Source organism: Ctenopharyngodon idella, chromosome 13 (assembly GCF_019924925.1).
Source record: "Ctenopharyngodon idella isolate HZGC_01 chromosome 13, HZGC01, whole genome shotgun sequence".
Lineage (NCBI taxonomy): Eukaryota > Metazoa > Chordata > Actinopteri > Cypriniformes > Xenocyprididae > Ctenopharyngodon > Ctenopharyngodon idella.
The window spans coordinates 13,459,214-13,476,823 of record NC_067232.1 but is presented as its reverse complement, the minus strand read 5'-3'; the positions used below and the strand labels follow the sequence as shown (position 1 = coordinate 13,476,823).

The 17,610-nt window shown below is 36.3% G+C and overlaps 1 protein-coding gene across 2 annotated transcripts in view; it reads left to right on the top strand.

Moving 5' to 3' along the window:
• Positions 1-4,372: 4,372 nt before the first annotated feature.
• syt14a (synaptotagmin XIVa) overlaps positions 4,373-17,610 on the top strand; it is a 56,690-nt gene continuing 43,452 nt past the window's right edge. The window contains exon 1 of one of the 2 annotated variants that reach the window (XM_051916908.1): positions 4,373-4,540. In XM_051916908.1, coding sequence (XP_051772868.1) covers positions 4,423-4,540 — 118 coding nt within the window. In that variant the 5' untranslated portion in view covers positions 4,373-4,422. The remainder of the gene's footprint in view (positions 4,541-17,610) is intronic. The other variant, XM_051916906.1, reaches the window with a different exon arrangement.

The window sequence follows — 17,610 nt, the reverse complement described above, 5'->3', positions numbered from 1 at the left end:
GGCCACTAATCCCCAGGTCTCTGAGGAGTCTGATCGTCGATGCCGTCACAAAGCCTCTATATCCTCCACAGGATACACTTCGGTTCTCCGGCCGTCACGCAGAGCCTTAGCAGCTAGCTCTGCATAATGCAGATGTTTGCATTCAAAGGCCTCCTCCACTCCATCCTCCCAGGGTAGAGTAAGTTCAACATCTAGAGGATTCTAAATGAATCCTCTAAAGGAAATACCAGCTGTTTGCTGATGTTAATCAGCATCTTCCAGTCACAGGCTAAGTAGAGCTGGCCTCACTCTAGTGGTGGGGAGACACTCCTGGTTGCCTATACAGGGTTTATTACTTGAGGTGAAAGGGAATTTGCAGTAATTTGTTTACTTTCCAGGATGGAGGTGAGGCTCTTAGGAACTTAGTTGTGCCACCAAGTGTACCGTCCCTGTGTGAGACTCACCTTACAAATATGTAAGTATATGTTTGAGGAAGTATTGATGAAGAGTGGCTGGTGTTGGAAGGAAGCTCAACTGACCTGCTTCTATCACCCCCAAATCCTTCCAGGTAACCTTCCTCTTCTCCACACCATCCCACTTCGTTCATTTCCTCTGCTTGAGACTGCCTTGGTCCACCATTTAGCATAATCATGACAAGGTACTTCCTCCTCCACTATCTTCCTTCACCTTGAGACTTGTCCTTATTCCAGTCCCACAATGTCTGGATGTTTCAGCACCACCATTGCCCCCTCTATTGCTCATGCTGGTCCTCACTTGCTCCCAGCTGTCAGGGTTGGTGTGTTGCTGCTTACCACCCCATTGGCAAGGTCCAAGAAGTCTACATGGAGATCTTTCTATCCTGCTTTCGCCAATTGGATCTGGTGGCAGATCATGCTTGTATGCTATAGGCATCCTGAGAACGCTGATATCCCCACCTTTTTTGTACAGATATATCAATGTATCCATTCCTCTGAATGTATTCAGACACCCTCCTTGCAATGACTCCAAAGAAGATTTTACCTTCCACATTCAACAGAGAGACTGGTCTAAGCTGACCGCTCTTCACCACATCCTTTTTCTTTGATATTAGGACCCCACCTAGAGATATTAGTATCAAATAATTAGGGCTGTTGATTTAACACATTTATTTAATTAGTTAATTGTGGAAAAATAATGTGTTAAAATAATTTAACGTACATGCCCCACCCCAGACCTACGTAATTCATTTTACATTTCATGTAGTTGATTGGTGACAAACATGATGCAGGGCAACAACTCACTGTGTGATGTAGCCTAAAGAATGCTGTTAGAATGCCCCTAAAGTTCAAGATATCAGGGCAAAAATGCCCCGGATGAGTTTTTGTCTCATGATGAGTTTTTGCCTATATGATATAGCTAAGCAATATCACGTGAGTAACGAGCAAAATATCACACAAGTACTGTTTTTATCTCTAATAACATGAGTGCAAATGTGATATTGATTTTGTACAACAGTTCAATAAATAAGAAGTTAATATTGTGATATATTTTACACAAAATATTGTTTTTGCTCTATTTTTCCAATGAAAATATTACCTATAAAGCCAGAGCAGAACTGTTGTGCGTCTCCGAGCAACACACAGTAGTTTCTGAATGAATCTGCGTTTTGAGCGAATCAATCGGGTGAACCAATGATTCAATGGCCCATTCATAAAGAGCCATTTGGAGTGTTCGACTTCAAGAGGCGCTGTATGACATCGGTGTATGACATCACAGTACCGCGAGAGTGATTAAAGAGCAGACCATATGATGGTCTGCACAGTGCCACTTCAAGCCGAACACACCTATTTACTTAATTCCTGGATGAATCAGCCATTTGAACAAATCGAATAAATTAATGACTCAATGACTTACTCATTTAGACATTTACTGCCACATACTGGCAGTTTATTTTCTTATTTAGAGTATCATTTAGTTAAAAAAAAAATCATATTTTGGAGATACCCAAAAATAAAAATTCTGTTTATTTACATTTACTCACCCTTATGTCGTTTCAAACCAATATGACTTTCTTTTGCGGAACATAAAAGCAGATATTTTGAAGAATGTTGGTAACCAAACAGTTTTGGTCTGTAAATATATCTAAATACCAATTCAGATGCAGCTTCTGAAAAGAATCATGGCCATTGTAGCCTAAAATTTTATGTGTAATAAATTATATGTTGAATCAAATAAAATATTTATTTCTAAAACTACTTTTTTAATGTCTATATGATGCTTTTCTCATTTAACACAATAATGACTTTAAGTATTCTTTTGGGTGTAATTTCTCAGACAAATTTGATGTGAGATTAATTAATTGGCACATCATGTAATTAATTAGATTTTTTTTTTTAAATGTAATCGCTTGACAGCTCTACAAATATAATATAATATATAAAATGGGAAACTAAAACATGATCAATACCAGATGAAATATAGCAAATTCAAATTTAATAAATTTGTGATTATTTTAACTATGCATTTTAGGGTTTAAAATTATATCATATTTGCCCTGATCCTACTTTCATGTGTTTGTTCAAGAATTTGTTTTAAGATACTCAAAATAATGGCAAGAAAATCTTTCATAATAAAGCACTTGTTTCCATTGATTTTGTGTGTTGGGATCATTGTCTGTTTTTGCAGCTAGCTGGTGGAGGGGTGTGTGTCCTTGCATTTGCTCTGTCAATTATTAACAGTCAAATTGAGAATAAATAGAAAGAGATGTGAGCAGTCAAACCCCATTATTCCAATTTACACCCAGAGAGAAAAAGGGATCAGAATTATTTAGTTATTTCTGTTTCTCTTAATTGTCAGTGACATTTCTGTGATGTTATAGCTTTGGGAATTAGAGTAGATGACCTCATACACATCATTAAACCTCAGTCCCCGGCTCCAGTTAAGACTGAAAATGTTTTTGTTTCTATTTTTAGGCTGGTATTAAATGTAAAATGTAAAGGAAAGACTGAGGGGTCCAATGAGCACATACAAAAGAGAATGGGAGATGATGGCATAGATGGAGAGAGAGACTGATGGGGGACTGTTATTTCTAGCATGATGGCACGTGCTTGTGTTTTTAACCAGAACAATGGGCACATGGCAACAGTGGGTAACCATGGCGACTTTTAAGGTAGCCGGATGGGATTATGATAACAGTGCCAATACTGTTAGGTTCACATCTGATGAAGTACTTGTTGGTATTTCAGACATAGTGTTATGTTTTTCCTTGGACACTCTGAAAGAACAAAGCTGATTTCCCAAATGTGTTTCTCTCGCTCTCCATTTCATCGTTTCTCATGTAAGTGCTCTGAATGGCTTCCGGTACTTAAAGAAATCTAATGACATCCCAGTTGACAGGAAATACACAAGCACTTCTATCAGAACAGAGGAAAAGGCGAAGACAGAGAAATCCCAGTTTACAACAAATAATGCAGTTATCAGTGTTGAACAATGTCTCACAAATTGGAGATGTTTATATAATCATATTAGGTGCTAAAAGAAAAGAAAAAGCAAAATATGAATTTAACTTCAAAATATCTCTAAATCATTTGCAAAACTATGTGGAACAATATAGAGTCGCTTTAGAGGATATAAAAAAGCTGTGTATTTAATTGCTTTTGAATGCAGATGCTATCTAAAGGTCACTGTCGTTAGGCGAGATACCTGCTGTTTGGCTATGAATTTTTTAAAAGCCCAGGAGAGGTGCTAGAAATATTGAATATGAACCATCATTGCTAATATTTGTTGCGATTTATATTTGCTCTGTGCTCAAAGCATCAAAGCAGAAAGAGTTAATATAATACAGAGTATATGTCCTGCCCAAAAATATGATATACTGACTATATTATTCCTATTAATACAAAGCTGAATGGATGGATGGATGGATGGATGGACAGACAAAAAGTGGTTTAGTGAGTAAAGTATAGTGAGTAATAGTGTGTTTGAATGATATGAGTTGTTATACATTCTTTCCACAGCCAATGGTTTTTATTCATAAATATTACAATGTTTCGCTAAATACTGTGATTAACAAATCAGAATCAAGTAGGCTATTCCAGAAAGCCGTAGTGATAATAATGTTATCATAAGACATTTTTGACATTGGCTCTTAGACTCACAGTTAGCCAGTAGAAAACGTAAAGAATATAACGTAATAAACGTAATACATCTCTTGCTGTGCCTTGTATAATATTCCACCATTTACTCCTTTGCATAAGGCAATCACTGACATACAAATTCGCTTGATCTAAATCATATTTACTTCATTGACTTGTTCATTTACGGTAGCTATAACGCATAATTTTGGTTTTCGACTGCTGTCTTCTAATTCATCCCACCCTCAAGTATTATTATTTGAAAACAGTTAATCAGCATCCTGCTAAGGGGCACAGCAGGAACCCAGCATAGACTTTTTATCATTCCAGAATGTACCATCTGATGCGCGTCCCCCTCTCCTCCCCCTGCGCACTGGAGCGGTCGAGCCCACCCTGTCTTAAGCGCGCGCCATGGTTCAGTCCAGACCAGAACATCATGGCGATAGATGGTAAGTAGGCCAATAACGCTCTCCCGCTCTCTCAAACTCTCTTCTCTTTTCAAACCCCCGCGCGCTTCTGTGCGTGCGGTGGTTAAATTCGAATGTTTTCCCGCTGCTTGTGGCATTATGTGTTTTTTGTATTGGGACGCTAGTGTTAAAGTTTGTGTGTTGTAGTGTGGAGTGAAGTGATTGTGGTGCTGAAAGAACAGCTCCCGCACTGGCGACTCCCTGATCAACTCACATCGTTATTTGATGGTTTCTTCCACTATAGTGCGAGAGAACCGGCGCTCTCAGCAGGTGCCGTTCGCTTCATTGAGGAAATCCGGTGGTTTCACTTCTCCATTTGGGAGAGTGCCGCCGTCTGTGATGAACTCGGAGATATCATAGAAATCGAGCCTCTTTTAAAGTCCGTGTTCAGTCTTTTAGTGTTATTTTGAGACACTCATACAGGTTGCTCGAACAGTCGCGCGATGTCTATTTAGCAGAGATTTCCTTGCTGAGGGATTACGTCGATCTCTAATCTTTGCACTTAAGCAGTTTTGTCTGTTTGCATAAATGTTAATTGTTGTTCATTTAAGTGCGTTCTGTTTCTAAATTGCATTCACATCGAGAAGAATTGAAAAAGTATTTGCTGTTTTTTTTTTTTTTTTTTAATGTATGTAGTAGCCTATATATTGTATGTAGGCGGTGTGTAAGTGTCAGTTGGCTCAAGTTTATGAACATGTTCTTTCGTATTTAAAGACTGTTTCTCACTGTGAGACTGGATTATGATTGTGTTTAAAAAGCTTTTTTTGACCATGACTGCAAGCCAGTACCAACACACCCACACACACACATCCTCCACACGAGAAGAGATGAAATTATTTCTTATTGAATGTGCCATGCTTAGTTCATTTAAATTGTGCTGGTTAAGAGAGATTAATAACATTTTAACTTGATTTTAAAAATTCATTTCAGTTCATTTAACATGTATTAGATATGCATGCACATTAACTTATCTGTAAACGTTTAGTAGGATTTGGTAGGAATGCAAATAATTTGCTTTTTTGTATGTTTTTTAATGGGTATTTTAGCTAATAAATGTACCAATATTGAAAAAAAGCATCGTTAACTGGTTTAGCTAGCAAAATGGGCATCTGGTAAAATAACTTTCATGGTTGATTGACTTTTAAATATGTACATTGTCAAGTTTTTACTAGGGATGCACCTTTATGAAAATTTTGGCAAATACCGGTATTTTTTTTTATATTTGAAAGCCGATAACCGATATATTGGCCAATAAATCTAAATTCAAATTTTTATGTAATATTTGAGAGCCTGATTACAAAGACAAAAGTTTCAAAGTTTCACCATTAAAAGCCATGTCCTAAGCACACGATTATAATGTTCCCATTATAATTTTATTTAGCCTATATGACAGACTTGTGCTGCACATGTTGCACTTAACTGTATTTTCCTTACCATCATGGTGAACTGTGCGCATCTAAAGTCTCAGCTGAAGGAAATAATCGATTATTTGCCAGGCTTTCATATATCAGCTAAATTTTCTTATTGGGCCGATAACAATACCATTAAAAATGAACATATATCGGCTGATACCGATATGGTGGCCGATATATTGTGCATCCCTAGTTTTTACATCTAACTGATCTGACCAGATACATGGAAAATCACATATGATCGTCTACGAGTTAACTTTTTTGAGTGCATTGACCTAATTTGACAAAATTTGTTTCAGTTTTCATAGAATTAAACTGCTTTAAATATTGCATTTAAATTGCAGCAAATTTGCTATATCAATATGAAATCACTGTCCCACTTTTGCTGATAATCTGTCCCAGTTAACCTGGAAAAACGAAAACATTGAAAAATGGTGCATGTGTTTTAATCATTGTCAGATAGAAGTTACATAAAATATTTTTGTCTATTTGTTGTGCTGAGAGTAAAAAGCTTTAATTTGTGCTCTGTCGAGAGTATATTTTACATTGTTCACCCTAAAGGAAAACTGTTTTGTTCCACCTCAAATTCTGACATTTGACAGGGACTAAACTGTGCTTTTGTCTTCATTATTGTGTTGTCAGATGCATTGTCATATCTTGACCTTACCGATATTAATGATTGTAGCTATAAAACAATACCTTAAGCTATACAGCACTGCAGTCTACTCAGATTCTGTGTAAATGTTAATATTTAATAAAAATGCAGATGTGTCATGTACAGATCCCAGAAACCCTGCTATGCTTACGAGGGCTGGTTATTTTGCTTTGCGCTGCAGGTCAGTTAACCATATTGACACATTGACATCCAAACAGACCGATTCTGCCTCAGGACAATCAGATACTTTATCTCCTCTCCTCTCCCCTCTCAGCTGTTGGCACAGTGAGTCCACATCAAATATTTACAGCACTTCACTGCTGTTCTGCAGAGAATAAAACCCAAAATCATGTTGGCATAACAAAAGAGCTGCACATCAAGCAGGATGTGGATTGCTGATAAGGAAGAATAGGATGAAAAAGAGGCTGTTGAGTATTTGTTTAACTGTTATCACTTCAGTGAAGTGTGTTGCCCCTGAAAGAGCTTGAGCTTTTGTTCTTTTCTGTTTGGTTCCCATGAATCTCTTGAATGAAAAAACTTAACATTTTTACTCTTTTTATGGCAAACATCTGGTGTGTGTTGTTGTGAGGTTGTATTTGCAGAGTAAGTATTTGGTGAGTTGTTTACTTTTCTAGATAAATGCTGTAAGGAAGAGAACTTGATGGCCGACGTGATGGATTTTAAAAACATGATGCATTAATTTCACACGTCACTTACAGCCTTTTGTTTCACATGAAGGACGAATTTGGAATGATTACGGGGAAGTAATTCAGCCATAGCCAAAAGAAGGCACTTTATCATCAGCGCTGAAAGGTGAATTTCAAACTCTGATGGCTCTCTGTAATGATCGACTATTAAAAACCCTACTTGCATGCAAGATTGCGTTGTTTTTATTTAATCTGGAGGTGGATGAGTCTCACTGCTCACCAGTTCATGGTCTCATCAGTCATTTGGCTGATAACACCATGAGAGTGTTGCCTCGTTTTACCTGTAAATGAGAAAATTAGCTTGTCAAAATCTGACAACCCTGTTTACAAGAGATGTTATTTCAGAGCACTGGAGGCAACATACTCTCAGCTCCTTAAGCTCCATTGCTAATCACATTAAATAGCTGCCATTTCCTGTTAACACCAGAGTGACTGCACAACACAAAACTAGATATAATTATTAAAAGATGTGCCTTTTTAGATCTGCTGTCTGGTTTCTACTTCTCTGCAGAGGTACGTGGTGGTTTTCTTTTCTAATTCACTGTTTTATCTGTTTCTGAAGGTTCTTGACAAAACAAACATAGTAACGCTTGACAGTGGGGTGTGTTTCCCAAAGCCAACTATGGTTGCAAGTTCTGTCATTACAAATAAATAGAGTTCAATGGAACTTGTGACCATATTGGCTAACACTGCTTTTGGGAAATGCACCCCTGGTTGGTTGAACTCTGGTTTAGAACTGGTTTAGAAACTAGTGTAGAATCAGTAGAGATGTTCTGTGAATTCCGTTTTCCATTTGGTTCCTTTGACATTTAGATAATAACTGCCTTTGTATTCCACGTTCCAAATGAGTCATAAGAGTTTTGAGTGATGGTGGTAGATGATGACAAATTTTCATTTTAAGCAAAGTAATCTGTGGAAGATGTGACTCGATTGGATGAATCAAATTTAGAAATGAGTAGTGGTTTTTCCTGCAGCATTTTAGACAATGTTTTCTTTTTTTTAAACAATATACCCATACTGTTCAAAATATGTTTTAATGTTTTTGAAAGAAGTTTTTTTGCTCATTAAGGCTGCATTTATTTGATCAACTACAGTAAAAAACAATATTTTGTGGAAACAGTGATGCATATTTTGCAGGATTATTTAATGAGTAGAAAGTAAATAACAATATCAAGGAATAAAAGAACATTTATTTGAAATATGTTTTTTGTAACATTATAAATGTCTTTACTGTCACTTTTGATCAATTGAATGCATCCTTGCTGAATAAGTATAAATTTTTTCTAAAAAAAAAAAAAAAAACGGTAGTGTTTGTCTTCTTTTTTTTATAAACTGTAAGAAATAATAACTTAACTTAATTACCAATTACCAAAATTCAAATACTTTCTTTTTGGTTTTTTTTTTGTTTTTTTTTTGGAAGTGGCATTCAAAATCAACTTGGCCCAAAAATCTGGGGTTGGGGATGGGCACTTTTGAATGGTCATGACACTGGATAAATCTCTTATTTAAATAAATCTCTGGATAAATCTCTTATTTAAATAAATCTCTGGATAAATCTCTTATAAATCTCAGGCTGTATAATATACTTAATTTCTCTCTCTCTCTCTCTCTCTGGTTCTTTCCTGCTGCCTGTGGGATGTTGATGTCTCTGCTTGGCCAACTGTGGTTTATCCCAAAGAGAATCTCTCACACACTGGATTTCTAAACTAGCAGTGCACATTATGATTTGCATTTTTTGTTTCACATTAAATGCAACATCAAATTTCACATTTTGCAACACTGATTGAATAAAACAAAAAGAAATGCAAATTGAAAAACTGACAAGATTTGCTTGTGCTTTGCCAGTAGACAGACATTTACATACAAACCCACATGCCGGTCTTTAAGGGCATCTTGTTCATGAAATCAACCACATCAGCTGCAGCACCTGAAGAGTCTGACTTCTGCAGAGTCTGTTTTCATGACTCAGATCAGTGCAGACCAGTCATGAACCCGATCCAGTGTAAAGTCTGAATGCAGAGTGTGGAGTTGGTGAAGTCCCAGCAGAGTCTAGTCGCCAAAACACACCCACAGAGCCCCACTTCTTCTCCCGAAGGCAGTGGAGGACTCCAGAGAGCGGAGGTGTAGGGCCATAACTGCTGTGTATTGTTGGTCTACTGGGCGCTGACTGAGAGAGCTCTTTATATTTTATGAAGAGAACACAAACAAGAAATTTAAATGTTTCAGCTTCTTTCTCTCTCTATTTTGCGTTTCCAGATTAGCAGAGTGAAAGTCACTCAGAGATTACGAGATTTAATTGTCTAATCAATAAATCATCCATGAAATCAAGTGGAGTTTATTCAGTGTTATTTAAACTAGCTGTGCTCTTAAAACTCTTCACAGGACCGTAAGCAGCCTGGAGGAGTTTGTGGAGAGAAGGCATATGCCAGCAATCAGAATCTTCTCTCTAATTGGTTTGGGACTTGAGATCTAGTGCAGATTTTAAGACTTGTTTGCAAATGCCCATTAGCTTTTATGTGTCTTGACTCAATTTGCTTCTCTCTCTCCCTTGAGGAAGAGACAGAGAGAGAGAGAGTGAGTGAGTAAGAAAGAAAGAAAAGGAGAGAAATTTAGACTGTAGTGAATAGGATCTCCCTTAGAGGACCAAACTGTTAATTGCGGCGTTGTGTGTCAGACTGGTAATGTGTGTGCAGGAGAGAGGGAAAGAGTGAGACTCTCTAGGGAAAAGTTGTCTCTTCTCTGTCTGGTTATCAGTCTGGGTCACTGTTAGTCAAGACAGCAACATGTAACCGATACTGGAACCCTCAACCCAACATCACAGAACAGAAAGAGAAAAATCTTGCAAAGAAAGATGGTTTTGATATTCAGATCAACATTGCTTTTATACAACAGTTCAATAAATTTTAATAATGAGTTAATAACTAGTTTGTTTGTTTGTTTTATTTATTATACAAATATTGCCTGTAATTTTATTTTTGTTCTTCCAATGAAAATGGTTCCAAATGAAGCCACAGCAGTACAATCACACAATATCACACAATAGTGCTGTTTCTGAATGAATCAGTAATTATGAAAGAATTAGTAGATTGAATAATTCATTGACTCATTTATAGAGGCATTTGCTTGCTTTGTAATAGCAAATATGTAATAGCTGATTCAGTAACTTACTTATTAATACATTTAATTGTTTCTTCCTTAACTGAATCAATGTTTTTTTTTTTTTTTTTTTTTTTTTTACAAATCTATTGAGTCAGTGATTCAATGAATCACTCATAAGATAGTAACTTTTCGCCACCTACTGGCTTAACAATGCAACCTAAAGAGTCACTGAAACACCCCACCAGTAAAATCAGGCGAACACTGACAAGTAGATTGATACAAACAGTGGAAAGTCCCAGTGCTGTTAGACTGTATATTAGCACTCCTGAACCAACATTGTGGATCAAGGCACGTCACTTTGAATAAAAGCATTAGCTAAATTAGCAAATTTCTTAGTCGATGAAATTGAGTCATTTTTCTTTTATAATCACATTTTGCTTCAGATGAAATTAAAATTGTAACCGTGCCAGACAAAAGATGACCCATGTTAATTTAGGGAAATTTGTAATATCTTACTTTGAAAGCTATGATCTCTCTGGAGAGTGTGGTCTGGAAGGGCGATAATTGACCCTGTGAATCAGCTCTAATGATTCTTTAATGGAGTTTGCAGAGGTTTAAACTGTTGGCCGATAGAGTTGGTTCATATTAAATGACACTACCCAACCCTCAGCCCTTGTCGTTAAAATGAAAAAGTGTGTATTTAGTTATTATTTTGCCAGATTTAAAGATGCGAATGGCCTACAATGAGTCTTTAACTGCTTTTAAATCAGTTACTAAAAATACTTGAAACTGTCAGATATTATTCGTTTCCTAAACTCTTGATAATAACGGCATATAATACTCTGCAAACCCTTAAAATAATGTGTTGATTGGACTCTGACTGCTAGAACTCTATTCGGCATCACATTCCCAGAATTGATAGACTTTATCTTTTACTAACACGCACACACTACACTTACATGTGATAATATTTTGCCGTCTCCTGATAAGGACCTTTTCTTTTCCACATTTCTTTTCCTATTATTAAATCATTCTGATTGGTAGTGATGTACTGTAATCTGTTTTCAACAGTTGCTCCACTGTTGCAGAATTCTAGTCAGAATTCACATTATGAACTATACAGGTCTTTCTTCAGCTATGAAAGAACAGGCTTCCACCAACCTCTATCTTTTTGTTAAATTAAAAATGTTTCATCCGTTGTTTTACATTGTCAGTTCTACAAAAGAAATACAATTTACTAAATCTAATAAGAATGTGATGTTTTCCCTCTCGTTTTTTTCTTTCATTATTCACAGGGCCAAAATTTCCTACAGCTAAAAAAAAAACATTTCAGAAAACATTTCAAATGAGCTTCCTTACTCAGTCAGCAAACCCAGCATGGGATATTGGAAAATCACAGGTTTTTCTGTTCTTCAGTGGCATTTTCATTACATCCCTTCTGGTGAGCTGTTCCTGTGTGCTGTTGTTTTTAAAGCCAAAGCAGATTTGTGTGTAAATCTGTCAGTCTGTGAGGATAAGATGTTGTTTCTTTACAGAGAGTGAGAGATGGTGAAAATAGCACACATGAAATCTTGAGCTGTTAAGCCCAGGCAGGAAGGATTCTAGATATAGATATGATGTAGATATAGAGGTAGGCAAAGGATATATTTGAATCTCTACCTTGGTCTCACTATAGTTGTGACCTGGTTGGGAGGTCAGTGTTAGTATTCATAGTACACACAGTTACTTAACTCTCCTAATGAGCTAAGAAACTGCACCCACATCTGATCCTTGGGATGAATTTAAAATGCTTTATGATAGGCAAAATATATTAGTAGAAAATATTGAAGGAGTAATACTATTTCTATGAAAATAAATGAAAAGGAACTTTTCTGTTAACATAGATTGATTTGGGCATTTCTTAATATCTAATAAATTTTATTTTATCTTTTTTGAAAATAAGTTGTGTGCATCTTAGAGCTATGAATTACTTAACTTTATTATGGTATACTATGGTCCTCTGGAGGAAACATCCATTTTTCTTTTTGCTTGAGATTTGAGATTCTTCTCTGAGGAGACAAATGTGTGATTGGATTTAGCAGCTAAGGAGATGCCAATGTGGGCATGACTTTGCTGTACAAAAGTGTGATCCCCAGGTCCAAGGGCAATTTCCCCCTTTCTTTTTCTTTTTTCCTCAGTCCAGAATTTTGAAAACTAGATAAATACCTGTGTAAAACTGGGACGGGCCTCTATAAATACAAAGCAGCCCTGTCTGAAAGGGGGAGATGGATGAAAGAGAGAGAGGACAAAAGTACTTGGGGCTTAGCCCTGCAACCTCACCTTGGCTTAGTTTACTTACTTTATTTACAGACTTGGCATCAAACACATTTCCCTCAAGACTGAATCAGAACTGGCTTCCAGAGCAGAGTCCTTGGAGATGAACTACAGGCCTCAGAAATTCTGACTTATCTGGTCCACTTTGCAGTTTATTCTGACTATGAACCACCCAAATAGAACTGATAAGTTCACAAAAAAGTCTGCAAATTCAAATCCAGCAGCTAGATCTTTCTCTTATCTGCTCATTGTAGTTTATGAACATGGTTCTTTGTAAGCATGAATTATGCACTCTGATACCCAGAAATTGTGTAGAAGGCAGCCAGTCAGATTGGAGCTTTCAATGTTCAGATGTTTCTGCCATATTATGTGCAATGTGCTTTAGACGGTCTCTAAACAATGGGCGAGAACTAAACTGCAGATGGAGGGATTGCAACAGGAACTCTTGCTAGGATATCTCAAATTATGTGAGTTCGACTTCAGTTCAACTAGAATGGATGTTATTACATATTTAGCAGAGCTGTTAGACCTTAATGTGATTTTAATCTGCTTTATACACCGTGGGTCTGAAACACTGGCTGTGTGACAAAAGACCTTGTAAGTTCAGTGTGACTGTGGAGAAATCTTTTTCTCTCTGCAGGCTAGTTCTGTGTTAAAGGTACATTTGTCAGGTTTCCATTTAAATATCAACTGGATGGTTATTTTCATCATTCTTGCATATATACCTTTTTAATTATTTTATTTTTATAATTATTTTTTAAATTGTTGCTCGTTTTACAGGACACACAGCTCTGTGATGGTTATTTACAGCATTTTTGGGGTTATGATTGGTACTGTTTTTAATTGACCCAAAATCATTCAATGTGAATGTACAAAATCAAACTGCAGGTGATACAGATCATTCAAAGGGACTCTCTGATTTTGTGATGATTTAATCAAATCTTACTTCCTTGATGTGACGACAAGTGTGTGTGGTGGATGAATCACATACAGCTTTGATCATAACCCAGAAAATTACACAGTTAGACCACTGCTATAAGAACGAAGGACTTTTCAAAGATTTTGAAGTACTTCACACAACTTTTTCCATCACTTTAAAGCTCAAAAGTCTGAATATTATCCAATTTAAATGTTTTTAATGTTATGACCAATTTTTTGTTCATCCTTCAAAGATTGTCCACATTTGTAAAACTAAAAGATTCATGGTGTAGGAAAACTAACACTTGGTGAAATACAAACACTTTTATTTTAAAATTGAAAAAATACATGAAATTATCACTATAACCAGTAGATGGCTGCAGAGGAGCACTTATTGGCTCATTAGTCATTTCCACTCCTTAATATACTGTAGTTTTTTCACACATTTTGCTTTTGAATTTATTTTTAGAGAATATTATAACATTTTAAAAAATCTATTTTTGTCTTTTTGTACTGAAGTGTGAAGCATATATTTGTAGGAAAGGTCACATGAAGTCTCTTGAATAACAAAAACTTTTCTTCAAATTGTGAATGAAATTACACAGACAGTGAGTAAAGACCTCTTCCTTTATAATCACTGAAGCCGTCAGTCAGTTCAGTGCAAACTCATTGAGTGCGAAAACTCCTGTTTAATCAATGAATCTGATTAAACTGTGCAATGAATCTTTTATTTACATCATGTCTCTATTTTGTTTGTTAAAATGAGAGTGGATTCACACTACTGGTAACTTAAACGCCTCTGATTGGCCTATGAAATGCCCGTAATTGGCTACAATACTAAATGCTGCAAAATCATGTTGTAAATATACACATTTACAGTGCTGTTTAACTCGTGTGACACAAATATAACATCCAAATCGCTTTAATTTACTTGCTTTTCACTTTTATTAAACAATTACAAATTATATGTTGCACATACTAATATAACTCCGTTAATCCTGCAATAAAAATATTACTTTGCACTGACCTGACCAGGCAGGTATGGCAGCCACCATACCCAATTGACGCCCCTGCTTTCGTCATAGTATTATGTGACTTGCAGTGAGCAGTAATCTAAATGATACCTAATTACAGTACTACTATAATATCAGTGAACAAGCTTCATTATCATGGAAAGGTCCACATTGTGAAATTTAGTCTTAGATGTAATTCCACCATGATTAGACTCCACATCACAGATGTCTAGGGTTTCGCTCAGGTTACAGCTTGACAGCACACATTAAGAATTCATAAACTGACATCCTTGGCTGATTCCATCTCTCTCCTCCAGAATGACCTTTACTCACCTTCTCAAAAACAACCACTGCAGGTCAGCTGAACATTACAACCCCCCACAGGCTAAAGGCCAAAAGTAATGCTCAGCCAGAATCAAAGCCAGCACTAATCAGATTTAAAGCACAAATTGAGAAGTGGTCTTAAAGCCAAACACATACTGTACCTTTAACTGGACATTATTCGTATGGACATTACTTTGACAGTCACCTCTAACTGATAACAGGATACTTTTCCATTGTAACATTGAAACTTGCATTTTCTGTAAAGCTGCTTTGTAATATGTATTGAGAAAAGCGCTATTCAAATAAACTTGAATTTAATTAATTTTTTTTAAGGTCACTAAACCCTTCAACTGAATGTAGTTTAATGGACTTGTAGACAAAAACAGAATGTCCCTTTTGCAATTGAACACTGAGATGAATAAAGCTCTTGTCAGTGCAGTGATGCTCATTCAGGACTCCGAGGGTTCTCAGACTGTAGTACCATACAATCTGTTGTTCGTTTGTTAGTTTGAGAAGCACTTGAAGTAAGTGGGTTCAAATGGGTCAGTTATGTCTATGGAGGTTTGAGAGACCTGTAATCACAGTTATAATTAAAGCTGCAAGCAACGATGAAAGGGCCCTCGCGCCCGGGGCCACCACCACCCGGTGGCCTTAGGAAAACAGTGAATAGTGGGTGACATGCATGACGCATGTGCAAAGTTTCATGAGTTTTCGAGCATGTTTAGGCCCTCAAAAATGCGATTCATTTCAGAGAAGAATAATTGACTGAGCAATTACAATAGGGGTTATGCGCAATCTAACTTCCGGTTAGTGTTAAACAGATTAGATCGCTTCCGGTTTAGGTCTTTTGTATGTGCTTCATGAAAAATTGAAAAAGTTTTATTCAAGATAACTTAAAAGGAGTGAGCAAAGATGAGCATAACTGATGTCCCCCGCATATGCAGATTGATATTTAAAAGCTTTTTTAATTTTTCTTCTTCACACTAACATTTAGATATTTAATAGAATAAAAAACCTATAACAATGTGAACTAGGTAGTTTCGCTGATTAACTCAAAAGTCCATAGATATGCCATCAGTTCATACTGCTGTTAACACTTTCTCTGACAAGCGGATGCAATGAGACCAGTTTTCTGGTTTGATCATGTGACGTTTAGGCATGGGCCATTATGAGATTTTGGTATAGTAACCTTAAGCAAAAATATCATGGTTTCACGGTATCACGGTATTGCAATTACAGCTCTAAAATGTGTTATTTTAAAATGTCTAGGTAAAAAACTTTTTTTTAACAATGTATTCATTTCTAAAAGTAGTAAACATGTATTTTAGGTTAAATAATTAAAATAAATAATTAAATTCTTCTTAATTAAATTAAAATTATATAAACTAAAATAAATGCAGTCACTTAAGTGAGTCAAGCATGTGATCAGCTAAAGAAGATATTAATAGTTAAAAAAGATTAAAGAATTATTAATAATTATTATATGACATAATCATTTGTTATTTTTATATTACAGAACAACAGTAAGATTACAATACTAACATTCATTGATGTCTTTATTTCTTGCTTTCAAACGTTAAATCATTGAGTTTTTATTTTGACGGAAAACCACAGGGAGAGCCATAGATATATACACTAGATGTCGCCTTGCCTACGGCAGTTCGTTGGAACGAATGCGTCAATAGAGCCGCCATCTTGGAACAGGGGAACCCCTCCTCTTTAATGCATCAACGTCAATGTAGGCAAAGGTCTAACGGAAATAAAATCACCATAAATCGTCATGAATGCGATTTTCTAATTTTTTTTTTTTTTTTGGTTCATTCCAACAGTCAGACATGTATTTATCATTGAGTCCAGAGAAAATTTAAGGTTTTGATATATCAAGATAATCTACTTTTTAAAAATATGATGCATAGTGCTAGTAGGCCTAAGTTTATTAGTCACATTCTTCCACTTGAGTAAACTTCGAATGAACTATCGATACTTACATATAATTATTAAAGAATAAAACAGAAAAATAACATGAAAATCACCACAGTGGTACTTGGGGAGATCTAGAACAAGAATCAGGTGGAGTTTGTAGAAAACAATTTGATTTCATATTTTTATGAATTTTTAAAATATGTCTGTATAGCAAGGTAGTCTATGACTTTGACATATAATTATTAAAGAATAAAACAGTAAAACAACATGATAGTCACCACAGTGGTACTTAATTGGGAACATGTATAACAAGAATCAGGTGAAGTTTGCAGTAAACAGTTTCATTTTATTTATTTTTTATGAATTTAAAAAATATTTATACCGACACTTAACACCTACCACGCAACCTCATGTAGACGCGCAATACATTTTAAGCATAGATGGCGTGACCGCATACAAGTGGCGGAGCAGGTGGGTATAGCCGTGGCAGGTCGAGTGGCAGCGGTGGCAGTTCGCGGGACAGGCGCGTTTATCCGTGGCAGGTCGAATGACAGGCGCGTTTATCCGTGGCAGGTCGCGGGGCAGGCGGGTATAGCCGTGGCAGGTCGAGTGACTGGCGCGCATATCTGTGACTGATCGAGTGGCAGCGGTGACAGGTCGCAGGGCAGGCGCATATAGCGGTGACAGG